General features: G+C 33.9%; 1 protein-coding gene across 1 annotated transcript; it reads left to right on the top strand.

Annotated features, from left to right (window-relative positions):
• The first annotated feature begins 1030 nt into the window (after positions 1 to 1030).
• Positions 1031 to 18168, top strand: LOC123312234 (novel acetylcholine receptor chaperone). The gene is made up of 3 exons (XM_044896560.1): positions 1031 to 1306; positions 10652 to 10790; positions 17913 to 18168. Exons 1-3 carry the CDS (start codon positions 1199 to 1201, stop codon positions 18119 to 18121), a joined length of 456 nt encoding a protein of 151 aa, XP_044752495.1. The 5' UTR covers positions 1031 to 1198; the 3' UTR covers positions 18122 to 18168.
• Positions 18169 to 18471: the final 303 nt, after the last annotated feature.

Genomic DNA, 18471 nt, shown 5'->3' with positions numbered 1-18471 from the left:
AATCCATTCCCGCACGCAAATGCGTGCGGAAAAGAAATAGCAGGCGTTTTTCCCGCACCTTTTGGGAAAGTGACTCTTTGCAACTTGGAATGCGTGCGGGAAAAAGCTTAAACGCGCACGCTTGTAGAAAATAGTTATTTTCCTATCAAGTGCGGAAAGTGATACTTGCCCGCACGAAACTGCCGTTGCCCGAACGATGCGAAGCAGAGTTCGGGTAAGCAGTTGAGTGCGGGCAAGACACTTTCCGCAAGAGTTAGGAACAATATTTTTTCTACAAGCGCTTGAAATATAGAAATATATCCATTTCACGAAACAGATCATATCTCATTTGATTAATTCATATATAATGACAGACGTAATTCTGCATGTCATTACTATGAGTTTCTCATCGTTGACGTTCTGTGCATAGAAACATGATAGAATTTAATTTACTCTATAATATTTGCGTGCGGGAAAGTGACTCTTTGCAACTTGGAATGCGTGCGGGAAAAGGGTTGAACGCGCACGCTTGTAGAAAAAAATATTTTCAATATATTCTGTGTGATATCACTAGTTCAATATTCGCCCAAGGCCCTGAATAGTTTCGAAAGCACAGCGATATGATGACAAGCGATTTGATGTTTGAACTATTCCAGGATCTGCTTTCAATATTCACGAAATATAATCAAACATTTTTGTGTGTGACGTCGCAATTACAATTGTAATTAAACCTTAAGATTATAATATAATTGTAAACTGGAACTGTGACTGTGTGAACTTGTTCTTATTCCAAGTCTACCTCGTACCGCGTTCTCTCAGAAATCAATACTCGAGAAATCATTACTGAAAAATCAATGTTCATAAAGCAACCTGGAATTAAAACTCTTTGATATAGGTACTCCATTCTCTAGCTCGTCATTTCTAAGGTGGAAATTGTTTGTTTTTGTTTATCTATTACCTATTGAATTTCTTCTCAATTGTCATATCATTTCAGGCAGGACTGTATATGAGCGGTGTATATTTTTAGGACGGCCAGTAGAGCGCGCGTCTGATATTGATTTTCTTAGAACGTTACGACGAGCGAAAATGCGAACCTCGCTTTTGAGTTTTTGACAAAAAATAATTGTAAATCATGAGAAAGGGCACTGACAAAATCAAATACATCTGAAAAAGTTGCGAAAATTTTAAGTGCTCATCTGTGTGTATAAAATTTGAAACTATGGCTATTGTTTTGAAGTCGCTCTCCGTTTTATTAGGATTGTTTTTCATTTTTGTGGGTTTCATCAAACTGACAAGTTTCATTTCTAAGGATTTACACAAGGATTTGGTGAGTTTTTTATTAATTTTAGGATAGTTACACAATAAAATAGTGGGCAGCTCACAGGTTTTTGGCCCAATGCCTGTCTAATTCCGTAGTGCAAATATTTTCGAAACATTGAAGCTAATTTATTTTAATTACCAAATTGTCACACGCCAAATTTTGCGGAAAAATCTTAATAGAAAGGACAACACGAATTTTTTTGTAATATGAAATATTATTATGAAATCTGTTAAAATTACTGTGAAATTGAATCTGTTTTTTTTTATAATCTGAGAAACCTGAGTCCTGGTGTAGAAAATATAATCTGAAATGAATATTGGATTGGATGGAGAAATTATTCTTTCGTTTTTTTTTTGAGTAGAATTGGGGAAAGAGTGGCCTTAGTCACCTAGTTGATTTCCTAGGTGTCAGTGTCAGTCAGTACCTTATTGTTATCCGGTTAATCTTCTTCTAAGAGTTGAAGGTTCACGTTCCTGGGAAGAAAAAATTTCCGGCGTGGTAATGATAGATGATTGATAGATGAAAGCTTGACAGCGTTATTGTTCCTCACCTCAGTCCTAGTGCGAATCTGATACCTACCAGTTTGTCTCTGCTGATACCACGAAAACGTGTAGATCCATTATCAGAACAGAAATTCATCAAAATCTTAATTTTTTTGAATGCCAACCCATATTTTTTTCTGTTCATTATTTAATCATTTTTTTTTGCTTATAGTTGTTTTAAATAATGGACAGAAAAAAATTATGTGTTGCCATTTTGATGAATTTCTGTTTTGATAATGAATCTACGTTTTCGTGGACCCTGTATATAATATGGTTATTTATAAAAAAATTTTTAGTGTTTCATTTATTGACTAGACACAGTCCAAATTTGAATCAATTACATAGAATAGAATAGAGCTATAGTCTTTTATGTAAGTACCTCAAACTGTCAAAATATTAATAAAAAGTCAAATTTCTCGAAAACCGTTGAGAGTTCAGACATAGTTGTGTTATCAAACTTATATTCAAATTTAACAAGGAATTCAAATGTATGTATGTGTTCTTTCATGCAGTTGCTTGATGCTCGAAGCATCTTTCTTGGAAATTATTTTCAAGTAGGAATTAAAATATATTCTATTGTATCCTATTTTTATTCAATTTTAATTATGTATACTGATATTTCTTTGACAGAAGCAAAAGAAGTATAAATACAGGGTGATTCATCGCGCCTATATACTTAGACGTTTATGTGGAATTAATTTTGATTTTGTGCTGAATATTTGCGTGTTGGGGTGTTCGATAATGATTTTCTCTATAAAATATTTTCAGTCCACTGCAACTTAAGGCTATACTAAGAATAGTCTACTTTTTTTTCAAGATATCTTCGCAACGTAAGATTGCTGACTTGATGGCAATTCGAGTGAAAACTCGAATGTTTATGAATTATTGGGAATCTTATGAAGAAAAATGGTAAAAACGGGACGTCACACTTTTTTTATAGTAACATATTCGCTTTGGTAGTTTTTCTTCTAAAATATCGTTACCAGTTTTAATTCATAGAAGAATTGGAAAATGAAAACTTCTTCTAAGGGAATGAATTATTGATTTCATTATAAGAAGATGAAATGAATGTCTAAACAAAAAAACTTCTTGTGAATTTATAATTTTATTGAAATATATATTTTAAAACTACCAAAATTGACTGAAATACGAAATCAAACAAGAAACGACTGAAGTAGAAACTAAAGATAATGCAAATATGTACCGGGTAATTTATATGTACATATTTCACTCATTAGATATCTCAGTTAATATTGGTCTTTCAAAAATGTTGAAATGAGCAAATATGTATTTTTTTTAATGGGCATTCAGAGTTCAGTACTTGAAAATGCAAAAAAACATCGTAAGCCTAAAAATTTCCTGGTATTTTTTACATGGAAAATCCTTTATTTCATCCTAATCGCTGGAACTCTTTCTTCTGATTTCGAATTTATGTATAATATATTTTTCACCTTATGCATATTATACCATTAAAAAATTAATTTTTTGTTATACTCTTCGGTTCTTGGAAAACAAATTATTAACAGGTACATAGCGTTAGTCTTATAGGGTGGAATTATCATCGAACTTAACGAGGAAATTTCCCGAAACAATATGACGATAGAGGACACTATAGAAAAAGCCTGGCTCAAAATTAAAAATAACATAACACAAAGCGCATATGAGGCAATAGTGGAAATAAAAATCAACATCAACGGCAAAAAAAATGCCAAACCTTGGTTTACTAATGAAATGAAAGATCTGGCATACATAAAATATATTAATAATAAGTCACGGGAAAAATAGGAAAAATACAGGGTGTTTTCAAAGGTGAGTCTTTTTTTTTGTCAGAAGGTACACATCATCACATTAAGTCATTTCACCAAAAATTGTCTTTATGGAATATTTAAGATGGCTGAGCTACAGCCCCTAGAAGTTCGTCAGAATTTCATGAAATTTCAAGTACCGGACTGTAGAAGGTGACTCCGGCATCGAAAAATCGAAACAAAACATGTAGAAAATTTATACAGATTATTGATAGTGCTTATGTTGACGGAATTTAACAAAATTCCGAGTTCAAAGTCAGAATTTTCTTTAGTTCCGAACTTTTACAGGGTGTTTGTTGAATTCCACATTGCCTCTTTTACTATTTTCACTTCATTATCGATGGATCCTTTGAAGCGAATCAGATAGTAGTAGGTACTCGATGCCATGTTCAAAATTAGTTATCGGCAACACCCCTGATCCCTATTCAAAATCAAGGGGTTGTGCTCACCCCCGTCAGAGGGTTGACTTTACAGGGATGAAAAAAGCGGAAAAGTTGTCCCCCAACGAAATTGACGGATTCGAGCGATTTTCCACATTTTCATTTTAAAGTCGGAAAATCGAGGTTTTAAGTTTTCGTTGGACCACCCCAGTATAAGACGATAACAGATTTTAAGTTTGTTGTTTGTTGTACCCATATAAATGTCTCCATGTTTGCGGAATCCGTTGACTATCTTAAATTGATGACTGCCACACTCTAGAAGCGTTTGTTCGTTGTCATCTTTCTACTTTCTTCAGTTCAATGGCTACAATAAACCGCTTGGTCGCAGTGGCAGGTTTGGTTTATCCGTCCAACACAGCCAGTAAATGTGTCCGAGAAGTTAGCACCCACTTTTCCGAAAATGAAATTTTTTTTATCTGCATTCGTTAGTAACTCGTTAGTAACTATTTGTAACACCAAAATTTTCGTTTGTACCTCAAAGGTACTAATAGAAAAACACCGCATTCCGCTGGGTGCTAACTTCACGGGCACCCACTGTTCGATTTTTCGCGAAAAATAAAGTACAGTTGGAAAGTTCATCGTTAGTAACTATTTGTAACACAAAAATTTTTGTTTGTAACCTAACCTATAATGGGAAAATGACACCCTCAAAATGCGAAGTTAGCACCCACATTTTCGAAAATGAAGATAATTTTTTTTGCATTCGTTCGAAACTCGTTAGTAACTATTTGAAACACCAAAATTTCCTTTTGTAACCTAACTTATGATGGGAAAATGACACCCCCATAATGCGAAGTTAGCACCCACATTTTCGAAAATGAAGATAATTTTTTTTACATTCGTTCGTAACTCGTTAGTAACTATTTGTAACACAAAAATTTTCGTTTGTACCTCAAAGCTAGTGCTAGAAAAACACCGCATTCCGGTAACTTCACGGGCACCCACTGTTCGATTTTTCGCGAAAAAAGAGTACAGTAGGAAAGGCCATCGTTAGTAACTATTTGTAACACAAAAATTTTTGTTTTCAACCTAACCTATGATGGGAAAATGACACCCTCAATATGCCAAGTCAGGACCCACATTATTGAAAAATCTCCATTTGTCTTTTGCTTCCAATAGCAGTTCGTTAGTAGGTAACTATTTGTTACTATCAAAGATCAATCGAATATAAAATATAATTCATCTCGGAAATACTGGATTTTCCATATTGAACGAAGTACTTTAGCCAATATAAATTGGATGTGGAATATGTATCGATACAAATAGAAAGATACTCCGAGCACAAACATCGGGTCCCAGACAAAAATTTCTATGAAAAAAAATTTTAAACGAAACAGAAATTCTTGCCACAAATATGTAGGTACCTACAGATGGAGTTCTTATTTTACGGAAGCAATAAACTAATTCAGAATTTTCCAAAATAATTATATATGCTAATTTTGCACGTGTTATTTTGTCAATTTCAGAATAGGTTAGAATGAAAAATTTTGTGTGCCTAACATAAAGTAAAAGGGTACTATCGAAAGCGAAATCTAGAATATTCCAATATATTGGTTTTTACTCACACTCTTCACTATTTCAGGGTAGAATTTTTCCATTAGTGATTGGGTAGAAAAAAATATTGTCCCGCAAATAGTTACTAACGAAATTCTATTGGGAAAAAAACAGGAATATGGAATTTTGGAAATTGAGGGTGTTACCTCCGCATTTTCGGGATGGAATTATCCCATTATATGTTAGGCTACGATCAACAATTTTTGTGGTTCAAATAGTTACTAATGATCGACTCTACAACTGCATTTTATTTATTTTTCAGTGCCCGGTAAGTTAGCACCAGCGGTTTTTCTAGAACTAGCTTTGAGTTACAAACGAAAATTTTTGTGTTACAAATAGTTACTAACGAGTTAGGAACGAATGCAAAAAATTTATCTTCATTTTCAAAAATGTGGGTGCTAACTACGCATTTTGGGGGTGTCATTTTCCCATCAAAGGTTAGGTTACAAACGAAAATTTTTGTGCTACAAATAGTTACTAACGAGTTTCGAACGAATGCAAAAAAAATTGGGACAAGTGTCATTTTGTGAGACATCAGGATCAAATGAACTGTTTATATTCAAATAGAAAATAGTATACAAAATCAAGGCACCATCAGTTACTTATAAAAAAAGTTTTTTGCAATTCCGTCTTTGGTCCTTATTGGGAACTAGGGTTCTGAATAAGGTCCAGAGTGCGAGATTTAAGTCGTTTCATACCTGAAAAATCGTATCTTTAGGAAGCAATGACTTTAAACTATACTCTTAAGATCGTGGTTTTCGAATAATGAAACATAAATTCATATAAATTAGTATCGTGGCCCTTATAAAGTCTTAGGAAATGTATAACTTATCTATTTTCGAGATATAATTGAAACTATTTGTAGTTTTATGATGATGTTCATCAATTCAAATAAAGAAAAATCGCAAATGTTTCAAATTAGTCATTTTTTCAGTCTTGATCCTTGGACCTTATTAGGTATAGCACTTTTCCAATCATAGTCTGGACCTTATTAAGTGTTTGAACTTATTCTACGATGACATTCATCGAAAATCCTGTAGTAAACTTTTCGCATTAATTCACTCAAACATAAAATTCTCAAATGCTACCACTTTTTTGGGTCTCCCACTAGAAGGAAATTCTTTGTCATCCTTTTCATTCACAATCTTTCTGATTGTGGAAATATTCAGCTGATATATAAGTCGTTTAGATTCAGATGAAACATTCTATAAATTCTCTTACATTGAATATGTTCGCTTCCGTCTGACTTTGCGAATTTTAGAATATCAGGGTATAACTATTTGAATGAGAGGACCTGAATTCTAAATAGCACTCCCTGAAACCCTGTCTTCTCTTTTTTGCAATCTTTTTCGGCATTTTTGTAATATTAACTGACATTCGTTGTGGCAACGCCGTTATGACATTAACGACATTTCAACCTTACTCCGTTCTAGTTACAAAAACTTGAGAAAATTATTTCATGGCCGACTGCTGAAATAAATGTGAATGGAATATGTATGACGAATTTTTTGAGCGGATGTCAGATTGACAATACAAATTTCACTACAAATATTAAACTTCAACTTTTGTTGTGATTGGAAATTCTGTTGAAAAATTGAATAAGACTTGTATTATATATTTCCTAAATTTGGAGGATCACAACAAAAAAATTGGAATGTACAATAAAAAAATAGATGTATTTTTTTCGTTTTCAAATTAAACTAAGAAATTTCGTTTATTTGAAAGAACCCTCTTCTAATTTTTCGATACGAAGTCTCCCCTAAAAGTTTTTCTGAATTTATTTGGCGACAGCCTGTATACCAAATTTGAATATTTACAGGTATAACCGTATGATACGTTGTACTCATATGCAGTGAGGTAGGGACGTTTTTTATTTCGGAAATTCAAAAATTGAATAAGATTAAAAATAGTTATTGGGCGAACAGTCAGGTTCAGGGCAAATTGGAAAACTCTTTTTAACTCATTCTAGCTTTTATTAGCTTTTTCAGGAATCTAAAAATACATGTGGTGTAACTCTCATGAACAGTAATTGTAATTTACAAGATAAAAACTCACGTTTAAGTTGAGTTATACAATTTAAGCCATCTGCACTTTACTTCTGAAGAAATCTTTACCATCAATGGCAGTTTCTTTATAAAAATTATATACTTGTGCAATAATCAAAGATCAAAGTACAAATGCGATTACCATCAATAGAATCTCAAATTGTCAATCAAAAATTTCTTTCCGGTCGTCAAGATCTTCAACAACAAATGCGACACTTTTGTGAGCTGAAGCGAGATAATATAGTATAGAACCTGCATTTTCAAAAAACGTATACTTTTCCAGATATAAGCAAAAAACGAGAAAAAGTACCGAATTTTTTTTTGCGTATAAAGCCAATTTTCTATAATATAAGGCAGCCAGTTCCTTCGAAAACATATGAAACCGTTGAAAAAAACGTCCCCAATTTTTTCACGAAAACGGCAGTTTTAAACTCGCATTAACTGGATTATATTGGCTCAGAATAAGTTTGCTTAAGTTTAAAATAAAGCCTCTCAAATCCTGCACAGCTTCAGGCAGGTGGAAACTTATTCCATATGAAATTCAATATCCGGATAAATTGAAAAATTGTGCATTTCTATGCCACCGGTGTCAAGTTTATAATATAGGTAACGAAAATATTTTCTATTTTAATGAATGTCTTTATAGAATAGGACCCTGAGAATTTGGAACGAATTTTATTATTTCACTAAAATATTGCTAGTGATGATGATTAAATGAAATGAAACAGTCTTTGAAAGTTTTTGGCCAGAAATTAATTTTATTTCTATAAGGCCGTGTCATCAAGAGTAGGTAGATTTATTCTCTCGAAGTCTTGTTTACATCTTGATTTTCTGTAAATGAGCGTTCCTTGTGTCCTTTTCAATATGTGCTTTGGGCTGATATAAGATTGGGCATAAGTCTGGAAATTAAAATCAAAATTTTTCTAAATATTAATGGAATCAACAATTCCGAAGGAATTGTCGTTCCAATAACGTGAGTTAGTCATGAACTATCATAGGAAATCCCAGAGAAGTCGAAAAATTCAAGTGCAACTGTAGACCGGTTTCGGGATTCATTTCAGTTCATGACTAACTCACGTTATTGGAACGACAATTCCTTCGGAATTGTTGATTCCATTAATATTTCATTCTTCCGATGCGTCCGGTTAGGCGCTTGGAGTGCTGTATATCTTTTTATACAGTATTCCTTCTTTTTGTATTGAATTCTCCAGACCAGAGTATGGTCATAGTGAGCCAACCCCCTCAATTCGCCCGTGGTCCTTGATGAATGTTTGCACATTCGATGACTGCGGGAAGTAGTTGAACTTGGGAGCCATGAACTGTTGTAGGAGTCTGCAGAGAAAGTGAGGTTTGGTTCAGTCTTTGCGTGACAGGTGGCGTATCGTGATGAGATATCTCAAAGCGGCGTCCCAAGATCGCATAAGACCACCATCCTCCGATCGAGAGATTCAGTGCTATACTGTACTGACGAGGGAAAACGATCCCGAAACCGGTCTACAGTTGCACTTGAATTTTTCGACTTCTCTGGGATTTCCTAATTCCTATGATAGTTCATGACTAACTCACGTTATTGGAACGACAATTCCTTCGGAATTGTTGATTCCATTAATATTTCATTCTTCCGATGCGTCCGGTTAGGCGCTTGGAGTGCTGTATATCTTTTTATACAGTATTCCTTCTTTTTGTTTTGTAAAATTTTTCTAACCGACAACTCATAATGAAAACGCTGATACCGTCAATAGATTTGAGTTTTTTTCATTCCCCTTACCACCAACATCAATTAACTTCCGTTTTTCAAATGAATATTTATACCGAGATTTATAACATGTGTGAGATCGTTGGAAAGCTAAGAAAAGTGGAATTTTACCAAAATGAGAATTAATTCAGATGCATACCACCCGCTGATGTGAATATCAACTAGTGCTACTATGTGAATCGAACTAGCAAAGTTGTCATCGTCAGGACAACGAAAATACATATTGATTACCTTTCTGCTGAATATCAAAAATAAAGCTTCAACTATGATTTATTGTCATCTTATTAATATTTTATTACATATGTAGAATTTGTGGAAAAAAGAGATAATAAAAAAATATTTATAAAGCAATCAATATATACCTATCACAGAACAATCTATATGTACAATCAATTAAAACATTATTTACATATTTACAATCCAAATATCTCGTAGAAATCTTCGTTTGTCTGTTTATTTTTATGTGTATTAAATGGTTTAAGTGTATGTCCTTTGAATCTACTCGATTAATTATTACCTTCTCCAATTTCTCTTCGAGGGCCTGAAGATTTTTTTTTTTGTCTGAACTGCTTGGTGGGCACGACAAATTCTGCAGCACTTTCTGCAGACTCATTATTTTCGATGATATTTCCGATTATCACTATTATTCGCAAATCTTTTGTTTTCAAGTTTCAATTTTTTCTTGGGTGGATATGACAACCCTTGTAAAATTAATGGAAATTTTGGGTTGCTGTTTCCATTCTTTAATATCGGCTAAATTTTTAAATTTTCTGTTTTACGGGAGATATGATTGAAAAAACTTTGAAACCCCTCTTAAGGAAGCAAATTTTGCCTCTTAAAACTCAAAACACCGCCGAGTGTGAAACATCGGACATATTCTAAGCTATTCCAGCAATAAATTCTTCATAATTGGTGGATTTTAGAGACTAACGCTACTTGCCTATACGGAATTTGTAAGTTGTAATAATGTCATTCCAACACATAGTTCTTAGAAATGTGTAAACTTGACTTGACCTTAAAAATTCAATATCAAACTTGAAGACTACTTTTTTTCAATGATGAAAGTGAAATATGTAGTAATACTTGCGGGGCACTACCTCACAGAATATTAACTTTTGCAATAATCGCAATTTATCTCGAGAGTACATTTCATAAAATTAATACAGAGGTTGTATGCTCAACTTCATCTTATTATTGTTTTTTTTTCAGAGGAAAGAATATGTTAGATATTCTAAAGTATTTCCATTTTCGGAAATGTTCGACTTCAAAGTACCTTCTAAATGGTATAGACGTATTGTTGGATCCATAGAGATCGCTTGTGGGATAGCTTTAGCATTTTATCCTAACCGTAAGTATTTATTTATTTATTTATTTAACAGCAGAACATACACAGGTAAACAAATACCCATAAGAATGTTCACAAATAAATTAATCAGTTACAGAGGTACATAACAATAATTCAAACTAAACTATTATAAATTCGATATTATAGAAAGATCAAAAAAGAAAAAACATACACATTGCATTGTCCACTACATGCTTTCCTCCTCCCTACGATTTGAAAATCCCAAAAAGTAATATCTCAAACACTTCTTAACTTTTTTTTCATCATGATGAAATATATATCAGCTACAGTCCTGAAATGGTTACACTGTTCAAGTACCCTCACAATGGGGGAATTTCTGGCGCTGTTGGTACTTCTCAAGGGCAGGACGAAGGTGTCCAACTGTCTTAACCTCCTCAATGGAGCGTGAAGGCCAAACTGCGAGATAAGCCCCGGCGATTCCAACCGATTATTAAGCAACTTATGAGCAAACAGTACATCACTCATCTTTCGGCGGCTTTACAAACTTATCATACTGAAATATCTCAACCTTATATCATAATTTCCAGGGTCACCCCTATTTAAACGTAAACCTAAACGCCATACTGCGGAGAAATTTCTTTTAGACTCTTTCAAGTCGTTCTATATAGGTTTTATAGATATTATAAATAAATATTAATTTATTATTTCCATTCAGAGTGAATCACAAAAGTGGATAGTACAACAGCCTGTTCACCTATTGAAAAATAGATCATTGAATAGGTTGCAAAAATATCTATCAACAATATATTACACCCTATACCTAAATCTGGAGATTTTCGAGAATTAATAACAATTCATTCACCCCAAATTCGAGACAAATACATTTTCAAAACGTTGAGGTTTGAGTATGGAGTTGTTCACATAAACTGTAGTTTTAACATTTTATGGGTAATCAAAAAATGTAATTATAAAATAAAGGGTGTCCCATTTGAAATAACAAAGTTTGGCTCAACCTCTGGTATAATCTGAAGAACCACAGAGACTAGAATATTTTGGTTGAATAGATCTCAGCCATTCATTATGATCCAGAAAGTTTTTACAGTGTGTACATAAAGTACCTATGGAATAAATTCGTTTCCTCGCACTAGGATTAAACAAAAATGCTGAAACACGTCGATCTACTTTTCAAGAGGGGTATATTTTAGGCATATTACCTTGCCTTTAGCTTCACCCCCTGAGCGGGGGTGAAATTTTTAAGTCTTCACGAGTAAAGAGTGTAGAGTGTAGCTTCACTATTTATTCAGAATTAGAAAATCGAATTTGTGTTTTTGACCCACTGGGGAAGATCTGACCATAACGTGATAGTTACGGGTTTAAGGCTCGTTCGAATCCATTTTTTTTTCTCCAAATTGTAAAAAAATTAAACTGTAGCGTTTTTCATTTTATAATGATGTGCTTATGTCCTTTTCTCCATTAGCGATCAAAACATTTTCGTAGGTACTCTAATAATACCATGGTATTGTTGAAATCAAACGAATTTCATCTGAATTAGTCGAACCTTTTTCTCGTTGTTTTAGGCTATCAAAGTTTTCCAGAGAAAGAGACGGGATTCATCTTCCTCATTGTAGTTCTTTAAACTTCTCATTCTTCACAAATTATAAAAAATATTAATTTGAAATACCTGAATACCCACTTATTCACCGGGACCCTGTTTGTTGTATCATTCAATGGCTCACAGAAAAGTACGTCTTCAACAAAAAGCCTCAAAGTTCAAAGTCAGAGATGATAACTGCAGTAAATTTTTATAGGACAGATTTCAAAAACATGAAAAACCAACCACCGTCACTCGTAACACCCTTACGGATTTTTACAGCTTAAATTTGCTTCGAAATAATAGCCACGTGTTGAACCCTCAGAGTCTAAGGGACGAGGAACATATAAATAATATTTGTTTCATAAGAAAAATAGCCACGGAACTATTGTACATCGTTTTCAATGACAATAAAATTGAATAACAATTCCTGAAAACAGATCGTTTAATATACACAAATTTTAAGGTGGGTTATTCTTGGAAATGTTACCGAACATTTGACCGCAACCTACATTCTGTCAGTGTTACAGATTAAAATAAACATGCATCTTCTTTATTTTGATTCATATCACATCATCGTTTCAGTGACTCAGGTCGTGGTAGAATTCGGACGTTGAGAACAGCCGGAATTTCAGAAAACAATGGTTTCTTGCTTACTTAATATGTTCTCGCGAAGTATGTACATGGTGGGCAAAATTGGTGACAGGACCGGCAAACCGGACACCCTGCCGGGGCGGCACATTCTGGGGGCGGTAAATCAGTTGATAAAACGATACAAATTTTTTCACAAAAATTTTTTTTTCTTCAAAATTGAAAAGACGAACATTATTAATTGTTAGAGTGAAATCGAAACGGCGGCATTTTGCGCTTGGTCGCCAAACCATTCACAAATATATGTACTCAAAGTACCGAATAAATACGCATTTCATCCAGAAACAAGGGGAATACCGCCAGAGAGAAAACGATCAAAGATGCCGCATTCTACTCATAAATAACTATCAAAGTCAGCCTACAAATGTCTCCACCGCAGCGGTCACTCACTGTTCCTTTTCTTTAGCTATTGCTTTTTAGCCAGTCGGTCTCTTTGATAAACGTCACGGATTGTATAGTTTTTGGGATTTGGGGCGGTTTCCAGGATAATTCAGAAATAATTTTTATATTCTGTTTGCAAATCCGAATTCGAATTGTTGATTTCGGGGAGGGATTTAAAATATTTGAAAAGCAAGAGTACCTATCAACTCTTTACAATAGTATATTTATTTGTTTTTCATTTGTAAACGTCAGTTTCCAAAAACACAATATTAATCAAGAAAGTTTATTTTATCAAGTCACTAACTTGTAAAACTGACAGTTTACTTGCAAAATTTTTACAAGTTAGTAGTATTATTTACATTTGAAAATTTTGTTTTATCGTCATATATGTTGAAAATCATGGTACAATTGTTATTTCCAGTAACACAAATTTTTGATGATGAAAGAGTTGATACTAATGATGATGAACCATCTGTTGACTCAGAAACTGCTGAACTCGAGGACTGCAGAACATTTGTACTCTCCTTACTACCAAATAATTTGCTAGACATTTCGATTTTTTTGTTGACCGAATCATCGACATAACTCATCGCAATTTCGGTGCTCTTCCACCCTCCTGCACGCTTCAGTGCTAAAATATCTCCACCCGAATCCGCAACCATAGTGGCTCCAGTTCTGCGAAAAGAGTGGCCGGTGTATAACTCTGGGTCTTTTAAACCTAAATATTTCGCTATTTGCTTTGGGACACCACCAATAAATAGTGTGCTGGCCAGCATTAAGGGAAATGCACTTTCCATGTCGGTATGTCGAAAAAAATCTTAGGCATTCTGTTCCAGGAGGCCGAAGATTTACATATTTTCTGTATAACATGCAGGGCTTGAAGCTGCAGCCATCATCGGTTATGGTGAATCTTCTTGTTGTTAAATTTTTTGTTTGCCGGTAATAAACTTGAAGCTACACTGCTGGCTGCCTCAATAATTTCTTTTGGTACATTCATTTTCGCTTTCGCCAAAACAAATATAAAGAAAAATAAACAGACATGTTCATGGCAACGCTTCCATAGCTTACGACATTTGCGACAAATTATTGAGATTTTTATGGAAGTTATCTAACCTTTTTACAAATGAGAAACAAATAAAATATGAAACAATACACGCAAGGTAACGGGTTTTACCCTCTTACCTTGCTAGTAATGTTATATACTATATCATGTTTATACGAATTGAGACTGTTGAATATTTTCATATATTTATCTGTGGAGTTTAGAATTTGAAATTGAATCATATTGAAGGTCAGTTCTATATCTGTATTTTTCAAACGTTTCACTGTATGTATTTTACTGTATGATACCGGCGCCGGCGTAGTTAGTAGATATATAACCCACTCTTTTGTATTTCTTTTTTCTTATCGTTTTTTCAGACTCAACATTTACTAAGGCATATCAAATTACAAAAAAGACTTATCTCAAAATATCTACATTTTGAACATGCTCTACGTTATTCCATAAAGAACTCAATATAGTCACAGCAAGGTGACAAAATATCATTAAGAGGGGGCGGCGAAATTTTATTTTGCCGGGGCGGCAAAATGTCTGGCGGCGGCCCTGATTGGTGATACCTGAATTACAACTTTTTCAACCCAACAAAAGAAGATAGAGGAATGCAGTTGATGGCAGTATCAGTTTCTTGATAAAAGACGACATTAGATCAGAACATTTCAAGATCACTCATTTTGAGTATGAACCGTCGTTGCCGAGCTGTAATTAATGCAAGGGGTGGAAATACCAAGTATTAAATCACTTATCAGCATTTCAGTATTCTGAAAATTGTTCACTTCTCTTCTTTCACATAAGATTCGGTGAAATCTTGAATTTTTCTTCCATTTAATGTGTCTTGTTTCGTTCAAAACCTTCCCGAGAGAACACGAAAAATAAGTTATACAGTCAATGTAGAGTTAACTTTCATTAAAATTGAGATTTTTCAGGATGTGCGTTAATTTTTTTGCGCAGTGTATTATGAACTCTCTTAATCTGACAATTCAAGCATGACGAAAATGTGTGGGAGGGCGCCAAGCTTTCAAAAAAAAACGTCACCTGTACATTCTCGAGCGCTGTGGCTTTTTTCAATTCGAAGCTAACGATTCAAGAATAACAAAAAATATAATTTGACCGTTTCAGCAGCCGAAACAATCAAAATTGGTCCTAAATGTCAGAAAATCAGTTTTTTTGTTTTATAAAATTTGTAGGGCATAAATAACATTTCCGACAAATTTTTCCCGAAGCAATTTTTTTCTACGTTTGGACGTTTTCGATATATGGCGATGAATGTACATTAAACTGGGTTTCTACATTGATCTTGGCCTTTCGCATGTGTAGCTAAGCTCCTTGCGCTTCAGAAAAAGTTCTATAGAATTTTATTTTCTACAATGTTCATGTTGAATACAGAAATGATTAGAGGTACCTAGAGGAAGGCAGATATTAAAAAAAAAGCCTTTTTTATCATCTTCTAACTGTCAGATTCCGCCTTAATAGGTCACACGTCTGCAACACTGAGATTAACCATCGGTATGAAAATATGACACGCTCGAGAATGTACAAGTAACGATTTTTTTGCATTGTCAAAGGACCGATTTGACCTTGCTTCACGTCCGAATTGTCAATGTTGTGAAAAGTATATTTTTTTGGATCCAATCAACATATCCTCCAAAAATCCGACAGGCTCGAATTTTTTTTTTACCATTTTCAACTCTTCCGTACGGCCAGCCCCAGATCGCAAACTGTCAGATTGACATGTATTTATTATCAGAGACACGTAGGGCAAATACAGAATCTTAATCTGACACTTATGTACCTACACCTGACGATTTTTTTTTACATCTTTGAAATTTGAAAACCTGCAGACGCTTTCCCCACCGCTGAAAGTACATATGTACATCATAGAACCTTGTTTCTTTCTACCATCTAATCTTCAAAATCCACTAGGTCTCCAGGACGCTCGAGTAAATCCCGATTTAGCATCATCGGCTAACCAACTATTACTAATCATTAATCAATACCTTGTTCGTCATTTTTAGATTTTCAATTCACGCGTGTAAGTCCGAATGTTTGTTTTATTGATTAGAAGCGATTGGATTCAAGTTCGAAAATTAGTTAGGGGAAAGTCGGGTAGTACCGGACATGATACGAGAAAATAGTAAAACATAAATTTATTCTCGAAGTTTTCCAACAAACTTAGTTTGAAATGATTATTCCACATATACTTCACATGTCCTGAAAAGGTACAAACATACACTTCATAAAATAAACATACATCGTTCAAAGAAAATAAAGTGGACATTTTGAATTTCTTCAAGACTAGCGGGTAACATCGGACACGAAAAAAATTGTAGATACTGCTGAAAAAAGCTAAATTTCAACAATAATCTTACCTGTAATACGTATGACCCTTTTAAGCCAGAGCATCCTTCATAGACCCATCTAAGTATTACACTCACAACCAGAGACAACCTTAGTTGTCTCTGCTCACAACACTGGATCCAGTCTCCGTCGAAACATTCATGGCAAATGAGAAAATGAGTTTCCCGCTTTCGTGTTCTTTCATTGGATGAAAATTTTAGTTTTTGTTTTTTTTTCAACTAGTTTTGAAACATTTTCATTTAAACTTTTGTTAAAATTTTTTTTACTTCTTTAGCCTCATTTTCATTTTTCTCTTCCAAGTCATTTATAATGGAGTGCACTTTTTTCACGTTTTTTTTTCAACTATTTCGTGTTCTGCAGCATTCGAAACTGGCAAAGTTTCGAGATTATCACAAAGATCTTTTTGTGAATTTGTTCATCAAAAATATTTCCTTTTTGACCATTGGTTTCTGATTTGGTGGATTGTGCTGAGCATAAAGATTCTTGTTCGTTGATCTTTGTTGGAGTATTTTGGTTTTGAGGAGATTTTCTAGAACCTAATGACAATTTCCTAAACGGGTAAAAATATCAAGGTTAACTAAAGATATGTTTGATCTTGTATAGAATCAATTCGTTTGGCCTTTCAAAGGAGGGGGTAAAATGATTAATCCAAGAAAACGATGAATGTCCGATGATATCCGCTGTCCGATGCTATCCGACTTTCCCCTAAAACTTTTTTCCTAGTTGTTTATATATAATACCTAAGATTAAAAGATCAGAAGACAATATCTGTTTTCTTTCCAAACACGAACAATGTCTGTAGAACTCGAGTTGGGAGTTGGACATTTCTGAAAAGGAAATTCAAGGATCTTGAAAATGAGTTGTCAGTCGAGCCATGTTCCCTTTGGTGGGGCGTTGCCTTGTTCTGACTTTTCAGTACAGCTTAATGTGTCTCTCAACAAGCATTATTAAACGTGTTCCATAAAATTTTGTTAATCATCATATCATGAAAAATATCAGAGCTGTCTCTTTTTCATTGGGACATAATGATCAACAGAATAAAAGTCAACTTAAATTGTTGTTTCTTAACATTATTTTTCTAAAGTAAGTACCAAAATTTCTGTTCCTTAATTAATTTTTTTTCCAGATAAAGTGAAAAATGGTGCCAATGTTTGCCTTCTTTTTCTGACGCTACTGGCTGTATATTCGCACTACATGGTGGCGGATAAGATGGAGCGGACAGCACCAGCTTTAGTATTCCTCTTTATGCTGTGTGGTCGCCTGGTGGTTTATTATCAAATCTCCAAGAACGAAAACCCTGAGGAACCAACTGCCAATGGAATCAAACAAGACTAAAAAATGTAGCACAATTTTTTTTTTTATTAAATTCTTTATTTTTCTTTCGAATGAGTTTTCGTTGTTTGTATAAATGTGATTGAAAATTTGTGTTTCCTGATCCTTTCAGAATTCTTTGCCAAAAATGAACATACATTAGTGATAATAAATTGTCTCATTGAGGAGTAATTGAGTATCGAAAACATCATAGTATGTTCGATAAACATAGAAATTTCACAAAGAATTTTTTTCCAGAATGCTGGAGGAGTGATTAAGTATTAATTTAGGATACCTACTTCAGCAATATTCACTCAATTTATTCTGAAAACTATGATAATGAGAAATAATGTAGATAACAATATCAATTAAGA

Source organism: Coccinella septempunctata, chromosome 4 (genome assembly GCF_907165205.1).
Source record: "Coccinella septempunctata chromosome 4, icCocSept1.1, whole genome shotgun sequence".
Classification (NCBI taxonomy): domain Eukaryota; kingdom Metazoa; phylum Arthropoda; class Insecta; order Coleoptera; family Coccinellidae; genus Coccinella; species Coccinella septempunctata.
Note: the sequence above shows the minus strand (reverse complement) of the source record. Positions and strands in the feature narration are given on the sequence as shown.

What these genes read in the sequence shown, in the direction of transcription:
- LOC123312234 (XM_044896560.1), top strand. Translation starts at nt 1,199, where the DNA reads ATGGCTATTGTTTTGAAGTCGCTCTCCGTTTTATTAGGATTGTTTTTC. An exon ending in AGGATTTACACAAGGATTTG is followed by an intron (nt 1,307 to 10,651) that starts GTGAGTTTTTTA and finishes TTTTTTTTTCAG; the next exon opens with AGGAAAGAATATGTTAGATA. An exon ending in TTTAGCATTTTATCCTAACC is followed by an intron (nt 10,791 to 17,912) that starts GTAAGTATTTAT and finishes TTTTTTTTCCAG; the next exon opens with ATAAAGTGAAAAATGGTGCC.